Here is a 9420-nt window from a genome sequence, read left to right as displayed (position 1 = left end):
GGCGGCTTTCCCCGGGGTGGGTGCTCCCGGCGCGCCGCCAGACCCACCACTGCCTGGGCCACGGGCCTGGCGCCACCCGGGATGGGCGCGGGGAGGAGGCCGCCGCCCGCCCGCCCTGGCCGCTGGGGGCCGCCCGCGGGCCGCGCCGTGCGCCCGGGCATCGCCGCCGCGCGCCCCGGCCCCGCGCCACACACGCTCGGCGGGCGGCGACACGAGCGGCGGGGCCGGTGCCCGGCGCGCCTGGAATGCGGAACCGGCGCGGGGCCGAGGCGGGGATGGCGCAGGGGCGGCGGCGGGCGGCCTGCGCGGGGCCCTAGCGTGGCCGGGCGGACCCTCCCTCCCCGGCGGCCCGGCCCCTCGCGGTCCCTCCCGGCGCCGGCGGCGGGCTCGCGGGCGCGGCCATGGCCAAGGAGCGGCGCGACGCCCTGCTGGAGCTGCTGCAGCGGCCCGGGAACGCGCGCTGCGCCGACTGCGGCGTCCCGGGTAGGTGCGGGCCGGGGGATGGCGGCGCGGGCCGGGGGCGCAGGGCGCGGGGCGGCACGGGGCCGGGAGGGCGCCGGGGCGGGAGCGGGGCCGGGGCGGCGCGGGGCCCGGGGCGAGGGGAGAGGCCGCTCGCGCCGGCCCGCTCGGTGGCGCCGGGCCCCGACCTGCACCTGCGGCCGGCGGGCCCTGGGCGGCGGCTGGGTGGCCCCGGCCGCGGGCGGACTGCAGGGCGCCTCCCCGGGCCCCTCCCCCGCCGGCTGCGGGTCCCGCTCCGGCCCGGCGGCGTTGCGAAAGCCTCGGTCCGCAAAGAAAGAGGAAATGCCGCGCGCCGGCTGCAGGGAGGGGACACGCCGCCGGCCCCAGGGCTTTGCAAGTGGGGGTGGGGGCCCACCTGCTTCGCGGCCACCTGCAGGTGACATCAGGGGTCCCGCCAGGTGCCACCCTCGTGCCCGGGCCGGGAGCCGAGGGAGGAAACCTGGGTGGCTCGGGGCAGGTGGCCCGGGTAGTGGGCGAGGGGTGCACCACGCGGGCGGCAACTCCTGGACTTTGCTCCCAGCCAGCGGTGATTTCCAAAGCCCAGAGTCCAGACCCACCTCCCCCTCCGCCACCTCCGCCGCCCCAGGCTACCTGTCCTGGAAGGCTGGGTTCTCAGGCCAGCACATGGCTGCCTCTGAACGGCACCCTTGCTGTGGGGGTAGGGGTGGGGAGGGCAGGACACCCCATGGCTCACCTGCTCATGCCACCCAGGGTGGGCTGTGGCCCCCCACGTCTGTATAGGGGTTCCTGGTCTGAGGCACCCAGAACAAGCCTACCATGCCCCTGGGGGGGAGGGCAGGGAGCCCCATATTTGCCCCCTGAGATGCCCATTTGAGGCCCTGAAACCAGGACAGGTTCCGGCTCTCCCCTCTCCAGCATCTGAGAGGAGGGGTCTCTGACAGCCCGTGCTCCTGGGAGCTGATGGCAATGGCTAGCCTGTTCCCTGGCCTCTGGGGCAGGGCCTCAGAGGGGCCCTCCAAATGGGCAGTGTGCGGGGATGTCACCCTCCGATCCCCCTTGCTCCCAGACTTGTATTTCCCCTGTCCAGGATGCTGGCTGTGCCCAGGAGAGCCTGGCCTCCTGGTACTGGCCTCCCCTCTCTACCCACTGCCCAGGCCCCTCCATGGCTCCTGCCCTCCAGATGGAGACAGGGCTTCGGGGCTGCTGTGCCATCCACATCCCCTCTTTTTAGTCCAGGGGTTACGAGCTGGGGCTTGGTTCCCTCCTTGCCTGGGACCCATCGGGCCAAGTCTGAGATTTCCTAAATTGGCCATGACTTCGGCACCTTGCCTGGCCTGCCCGGGAGTCCAGCGGAGCTGATAGGACATGGGGGCTGCTCCCTTTTACAGCCGGGACGCAGGCTTCAAAGAGGGAGGGGCCGACAGCCCTGGGGACTCCAGGTGGACACCACCACCCCCACCCATGCCATCTGCCCCCAGCGCTGGGGCCGTGGGCTGCCCCTTGTTGATGGAACAGACTGGACTGCTGTGTCTTCTCGGGGGGGTGGGCGCCGGGGCCCTGGTGGGGCAGGCGCTGTCAGGGGCAGCGGGGCCCCCTGTGCCAGGCCGTGGCAGGTCCCTGCTTCTCTGCTGAGCCGGCCGGGTCTGTCTGAGGGTCCGAGACCCTCTCTGGCGCAGAGCCAGCTGGAGTCCCCTCTTCTTGCTGTGGTCAGGGTGGGCGGCCGGGGGCCACTTGTCGGCAGAAGGGAAAGCGCCTGACGCAGGGTGTGGACGGGTCCTTGGCCGCTCCCCCCACCCATAGCCAGCAGGACCTTGGCAGTGTGGGACCAGCCTGGGGGCTTCTCAAGTGGCCTTGATGTCTCCTTGCCAGCAGGCCATGGTGGCTCCTGGGGGGAAGGCAGTGGGGGCCCGGCTTCTGGCCCCTCCCCATGCCCATCCACGCATGGGGGGCTGTCCTCCAGGCCCCTCCCTGCCCTTGTCCGTGGGCTCATCTAGAAGCCGCCTGGGGCTGGGGGTCGGGGGTGCACCTGGGCTCCCTCCAGGATACCCTGTGTTTGGGCTGTGGGCTTTGGTCTCGTGTGGGGAGGACTGTGTGCCCCAGGCCCCCAGCTGGTTTGACAGGGCGTGGTGGTGTGGGACCAGGCTGCAGGTCACCTGGGGCACAGGTCAAACCACCACTCCAGGACCACTTGGGCTGTCCATGCGGAGGTCTAGGCAAGGACACACCTGGGGACCTGGTGTTCTGGGCACTGCCTGTTCATGCCACAGCAGGACCTGAGGTCCCCCTCACTGCCTCCCACCCCCACATCTGGGCTGGGCTCTGGGACCCAGAGGTGATGGTGTGAGTGCGCCCTGCCCACAGGGGCTGTGGGAGGAACTTGAGTGCAACCCTGGAAGGCTTCTGGGCAGAGGTGACATTTCAGAAATTGCAGAAAGCTGGCAAGGGGCACCTTGGAGGACAGGTGTTTGAAGAATTTGGCCTGGTTTGGGGAGGGGTCCCTGTGTGGGGATGTGGCTCTGGTGGGAGGGGCTGGGCAGGCACCCCCTCCCCGGACAGTGGCGCACCTAGTTTCATGCTTGGGTCTCAGCCCACAGGTCCCTCTATGCCTGCCCATTGTGGACCAGGACTGAGGAGGAGCCTTCCGCCCTACCCAGATTCCCTCTTTGATTGCAGCCCCCCCCCCCCCATTTTGGAGGAGGCTGCACAGGAGGCACAGTCACCCCCCTCCACAGTACTGGGGTGGCTGGGTAGACCTCTGAGGCCGTGGACCTCTGGGTGAGGCCGGTGTCTCCCCGGGTTGGGCCCAGGGCGTTTGCGAGGCCCTTGCCCTCCACCGGCCTGGGAGGCAGCCGCGTGGTCCCCATTCTGGGCCCTAGGGCTCTCTGATCTGCCCCCTGCCTTCTCCTTGTCCCCTGTGGACATCCGGGCTGGAAGGTGGGCCCTGCGGCTGGGGGCAGTCTGGCCTCCCGCCGCGACCTGCCGCTGTCCCACCCTGCAGCGGCATGCGTGCCGATGTGTCCTGGGGGCTCGCGTGGGGCTCTGAGCGCCTCGCACGGGCTCCGGGGCCCGCGGGGACGAAGGCAGACTGCGCCCACCCTCCTTCCCACTTTCCCCTCCTTGCAGGTTGACACTCCAAAGAGCTGAGAGCGGGGCTCGCACGGGGCCAGGCTCCCTGCGCCTGGCGGCCTGTCCATGCTCGCTGGAAGGCGGGTGCACTGCGCCCTCTGGGGGGCCCCGAGATGCTGCTGCCACGAGAGGGTCCCCCTATACGAAGTTCCCAGAGCAGGCAAATTCCTGGGTACGGAAGTGGAACGGGGCGGCTGGGGCGGTGCCGTCTCCTTTGGGGTGGGGGTTTGGTGAGGCCCGGGCGTGGCAGCGCGCGGTGAGTGTGTGGTATGGATGTGGTGGGGGCACACGTATGTATAGTAACGTTAAGGACAAACAGAGACACGCCCCCAAGCCCAGCTTTCTCCACATGGCTTCTGAGACGCTCCCCTCTTGGGTCCCCTCCACGTCTCTGGCCATAGCCCCTTCTTTGCAGTCCCGTTTCTAATGGTTGGGAGGGGCTGGGGTCCCACACCCCACCTCCTTTCACCCCCCACCCGAGAGTTCCCCCAGCCCTGTCCCCCGCTCCGGGCACGTTGCCAGGTTGCCAGGCCATCCCCAGTCGTCCAAAGACACATCCTTACACCCCCAAGACCCGTGAGAGGCGCCATGCGTTAGCTCCGGAGACCTTGCGTCTCCCCCTGTCCCCAGGCCCGCCGACTTGGACCCAGGCCTTTGGATTTGCGGCTCCGAGGCCTGGACTGTCCTCTCCGTGTTGGTGACACGCGACCCCTTCTCCCGCTCAGGCCCTGCACAAAGCAGTCGCTCGGAATGGACCCCGTGGGCCCCGTCCACCTTGCCTCTGCTGACCCGTGGCCGCCCGGGGACAAGCTCTGGGCTGCAGTGGACGGCGGGCACGGTGGGCATGGGGAATGTGGAGGCCGCAGGCCGAGAGCCTGGAGAGGGCACAGATGGCCGGAGGGACCCCCCAGGTCAGACCCGGTGGGGTCAGTGCCTGGTGGAGGCTGAGGGAAGGGCCGCCCTGCGTGCTGCATTTACAGGAAAGCTCTAGAATGAGCCGACATCCGTGGCCAAAGGAGATGAGCAGTTCCTAGGGCCTGGGGGGTGGGGTGGGGGGGGGCAGGGTCTCCCTGGGCAGTGGCCGGGGAGGACGGAAAAGGAGCTGACCCCAGCTGTGCGCCTGAACCGGGTCAGCGGCAGGTGCAGGTGTGTGCCCGAGCCCGCGGGAAGGCCAGGAGGCCGTTGGGGACAAGTCTCAGCAAGTCCACCCGAGAGGAGGAGGAGAGAAGAGGAGGAGGGAGGAGCCGGCCAGGGAGCCCACGCGGCTGGGTTCCGCGTCGGGGCGGGGCAGCCCACCGCCGGGGTGTGAGGAACGTGCTGGAAGGGCCCGCGCGGCCGTGCAGGGGCCTCAGGCGCCGCGGGTGGGCAGAGCTGGGGCCCGGGCCTGGCTCCCGGCTCCTGCGGGGACGCCTCGTTGCGCACGTGGCCGCGTGTCCTCTGCGCAGGCCGGCCTCCTGTGCTGACGGACGGGACGGCCCCTCGGCCCACCCGGGACGCAGCACCGCCAGGCCGCAGGGGGCCCGAGCCGCGGCTGGGCTTCGAGGTTTCCTGCGTGGGGCTGGTGGGGTCACACGTGCCCTTCAGTAGGAGGTGGGTGCGCCGGGGCGGAACCTGCAAATATCGAGGCTCGAGATGGACAGACCCTGCGGAGCAGCCGCGGGTAGTGGGGGCCGGGCCGGGCGGGGGTGAGGCTGCCCGCCGGGCGCTGTGGGCACGGCCGGTCCTCTTCCCAGGGAGCTGGGCCTGCCCTTTAGCCGGAGCCGCCCAGGCCGCTCTCGGCCCCAGACTGTCCCCTTCGGCCTCCGCCACGTCCGCCTCGCAAGGGCAAAGGTCCCGCCAGCCACAGAGAGGGTGGACGGGTCCCCCCAGGGCCTCGGCGTGGGGGTCACCGGCTCTTCCGGCTCAGCCCCAGGGTGGGGCTCACTGGGCCAAGTGCCCGCGGGCCTCCGGAAACAGCGGCGGGGGCCGGTGCAGGGCGGTGACAAGCAGGGAGCTGGGTGGCGGCTGCTGCCCTGCCTCAGGGGCGCCAGGCATCTGGGGCCGGTGGGAGCTGGCTCCCCCCACCTCTTCGCCCCCCCAGGGCAGGGGTGAGGCGCCCCTCCCCAACACCGGCCTTGCACCCCGGGGTCACTGGGAGTGGACTCCAGGCCATTGGGGCGGGACATGGGGAGTCCCAGGGGCCAGGGCACAGGAGCAGGGGATGCCTCCATGGCTCCTTGCCCCGTGGCAGGGGCTGCAGCCAGATGCGGACCTGACCTTTGACCCCTCGCCCAGGCCTAGGGGAGGAAGGCGGCAAGGGCAGGTGCAGCCAGGCCCCCCACTTGCTGCGCTCTGGAGACGCACATCCTGGGTGGGATCCGGCCCGCCCGCCAAGCCCCGCCTGCCTGCCAAGCCCCGCCCAGCCCCACCATCAGCCACGCCCACCAAAGACCCACCCCCAGCCCCCTGTGCGCTCCCTGCTGCTGGGGGGCTTGGGCAGGTGGGTGGGGAGCCCCAGGCCTTAAACTGCTGCCCAGAGTCGCACCGCGCAGCTCTCTCTCTGCTTCCAGGGCCCAGATCCTTTTAACAGGGACTCGTACTTTACCTTCTGGCTGGGAATTATTTACTACGGAGCCAAGACCCAGCTCTCTGCCTAAATCAGGAGCAGTCAATTGGGCCCAAGCCCCACGGGCGGGTGCCCCCCCACCTGCGACCGCGAGAACCGGGAGGCTGAGTGGATCCGCAGCAGCCTCAGCCCTCGGGGAGGGGTGCAGCCCCCCCAGCTCCTCCTGCCCCTGGCTCGGCTCGCTGAGGCTGAGGGGGCAGCACGCGAGTTGCTTCCACACCTGAGAAGGGACGCGGCTCTCCCCACAGCCACATTCTTTGGAAGGAAACAGGCAATGGCCGGTTGGTGGGGGTGGGGGGCGGCTGGGGCTGCCTCACCCTGTAACCTGTACACCCTACGAATTCCTAGGTTTTAGTTTTATTGTGGTAATGTAGATAACACAACGTTGTCATAAAGTAGGGGCTTTTGCTGAGCCTGCAAGCCACCTGCGGGCGTGGCCATCTTGTGTCCGCAGGACACAGTGTGGGCAGGGGACTGGCCCTCTCCTCGGCTGCGGCCATTCTGGTGGACCGTGAAGATGGGACATTTGAGCTGGGCCTTTCTCAGAGGAGGGAGCAGGAGCCAGCACCTTCTTGGGAGCCTTGGCCCGAGGGGTGGGTGAAGCAGAAGGGACACCCCTCCACTTCCCCCTCAGGCCGAAGCAACCCTCCCCAGACCTCCCTCCCTCACCTCCTTCAGGGCTCCGGGCTTCCTCCAGGAAGGCCTCCTGGCTTCTCCCCACCCGGAGCACGGGCTTGGGGCCAAAAAGCATCTCTTTCAAAATGTACTCTGCCTCTTTCCATGTGGCCGGTGCGGCGGGTGCCCTGTGACCTCTGGGGCTTTGGGCCGGGGGAAGGGAAGGCACTGGGTGCAGGCCTGGACCTCCATGGCCGGGATGCCTGTGCTGCTCATCCTGTTGGGGGCATGGTCCCTGCACCCCTGCCTCGGGCACACTGGACACCCCAAACCCATCTGAGGTGGGCGCCCCAGGAGGCTTGAGTAAGTTCCAGAGCTGAAGCGTGACTTCTGCCTCCTAACAGGCCGTCCCAGGTGCCGTTGCCGCGAGGGGTGGGCTTCGGGTGGCTGCAGGTGGGAGGCCTTACTTGCTGACCTGGCCAGTGTCCCAGCGGGAGCGCCACCGCTGGCAGGGAGCTGCCCAGACTGCCCCCCCTCCCCGTCCCCTTCCTCTACCTCCTGCACAGCTCTGGGCGTCCCCAGCTCCTGCTGGTGTTGAACGAGGAAGGAAGGGTGAAGACGGGGCAGCACAGTGGTTGGGGGTCTGTGGAGACAGCCTGCCCATGCTCTGCTCCAGCCCTGCTGCTGTGCGACCTCAGGCAGGTGGCTGCACCTCCTCCCCGGGCTGGGGGGCCTGAGCTCACACAGCCGGGTGGCAGTCTGGTGGGCGGGACTGTGGGCTCAGTGAGCCAGGTGGGCTGCAGCCCCCAGGGAGAGGAGGGGCTCCCCTGCGAGGACAGGGCCCCTACCACCTCCCAGAGCAGGGGGCTCGGCTGGGGCCTAGACGCACAGGCGTCTTTTCCTAACTCACCTTTCTCGAGGTGTGACACGTGCACCGTGACAGGCACCGTTGCACGGGGTCCATGGAAAGAGGCAAGCACGCCCACGCCCAGGTGAGTGCCTCATCTGTCCGGTCAGCCCCACCCTACCCTTCCCTGGTGCCTGAGCCTCTCTGCCTTTGTCATCCTTGTGTCTTCTTTGCTGCCATAAATCTTTTGTCCATTTTCTTGGGCTCTCTGCTTTCCTGTTTCTGAGTTTTGAGAGTTCTTTATATACTGGATGCAAGTCCCTGATTAGATACATGGTTTGCAGATATTTTCTCTGGGTCTGTGGCCTGCCTTTTCATTCCCTTCCCAGTATCTTTTGAAGGACATCATTTAAAAAATAAAATTTGAGGAGGGGGAACATATTTTAAAACGTGTGTCAGTTGATTTAAAAATTTATCAATTCTTATAATGGATTTTGCTTTTGGTATTTCATCTAAAACATCTTTGCCTAACGCAAGCCCAAGGGGAAGATTCCTCTCCTCAGTTTTCTTTTAGCAATGTATTTGTTTGCTAATGCTGCCAGAATGCCATATTCCAGAAATGAAACAGTTTTTAAAAAGGGAATTTATTAAGTTGCGAGTTCACAATTCTAAGGCTGTGAAAATGTCCAAATTAAGGCACCAACAAGATGCTACCTTCACTCAAAAAAGGCTGATGCTGTCTGGAGCACCTCTGTCAGCTGGGAAGGCATATCCTGGCCTCTACTGGTCCTTGTTGCCACTTCCTTTGCTTCCAGCTTCTGATGCCAGTGGTTTCTTCTCTCAGTGACCATGGGCCTTCGCTTAGCTCCTCCAGGATCCAACTCTCAGTTCTGGCTTGTCAGCATCTCACGGGAAGACACATGGTGACGTCTGCTGGGCTCTGCTTGTGTCTGGGCATCTGCTCTCTCTGTCGGCACTACAGGCATCGCCAGGTGTCTCTGTCCTCTCTGAAGCAACTGTTCTCTGAGCTTCTGTACCTGAGGCTTCTCTAAAATGTTTCCTGCTTTAAAGGACTCCAGTAAACTACTCAAGACCCACCTTGAATAGGCGGGGTCACATCTCCATCTAATCAAAAGGTCACACCCACAATGGGGGATAATCTAATCAGAAGGGTTTCCATCCTACAATGCTGAGTCAGGATTAAAGGACTGGTTTTTCTGGGGTACACACTACTTTCAAACCAGCACAAGCAGTTGGTGGGTTTGGTTTCACCTTTAGGACTAGGATGTGTCCTGAGTATTTTTGCCACTGGATTGAGTTTGCTATTTTGCAGAGGGCTGTTTGTGGACGTTGCTGGTTTTTCCACCGAATCACCTTGCTGAGTAATCGGGTGTCTTCCAAGGTGTGGCTGTATTTCTGAGCTCTTTATGCTGTCCCATTGAGCTGTTTGTCTGTTATTTTGCCAACACCACATTACTTTTGTTTGTTTGTTTTGCAATTTTACTGAGATATATTTACTTATCACACAATCCCTGTGAAGTATGTAGTCACAGGCTCACTGTGTCACCTTGTAGTGGTGCATTCATCAACACAGTCAATTTTAGAACATTTTTGTTACTCCAAAACTAAAAAATAGAAATATAGCCCCAAACATTGCATTTCCCTTATCTCCCAACTACTGGCCACACTGTTTTGATAATTGTCACTTTATAATAAATTCTGAGAACAGGCAATGTTAGTCCTCCCT

The 9420-nt window shown here is 65.0% G+C and overlaps 1 protein-coding gene across 2 annotated transcripts in view; it reads left to right on the top strand.

Annotated features, from left to right (window-relative positions):
- The first annotated feature begins 401 nt into the window (after positions 1-401).
- The window catches only part of ADAP1 (ArfGAP with dual PH domains 1), a 34867-nt gene continuing 25848 nt past the window's right edge, over positions 402-9420 (top strand). Inside the window, exon 1 of one of the 2 annotated variants that reach the window (XM_077140399.1) lies at positions 402-483. In XM_077140399.1, coding sequence (XP_076996514.1) covers positions 402-483 — 82 coding nt within the window. Of the gene's footprint in view, positions 484-7515; positions 7819-9420 lie in introns of those variants that run through there. The other variant, XM_077140400.1, reaches the window with a different exon arrangement.

Source organism: Tamandua tetradactyla, chromosome 23 (assembly GCF_023851605.1).
Source record: "Tamandua tetradactyla isolate mTamTet1 chromosome 23, mTamTet1.pri, whole genome shotgun sequence".
NCBI classification, from domain to species: Eukaryota; Metazoa; Chordata; class Mammalia; order Pilosa; family Myrmecophagidae; genus Tamandua; species Tamandua tetradactyla.
Note: the sequence above shows the minus strand (reverse complement) of the source record. Positions and strands in the feature narration are given on the sequence as shown.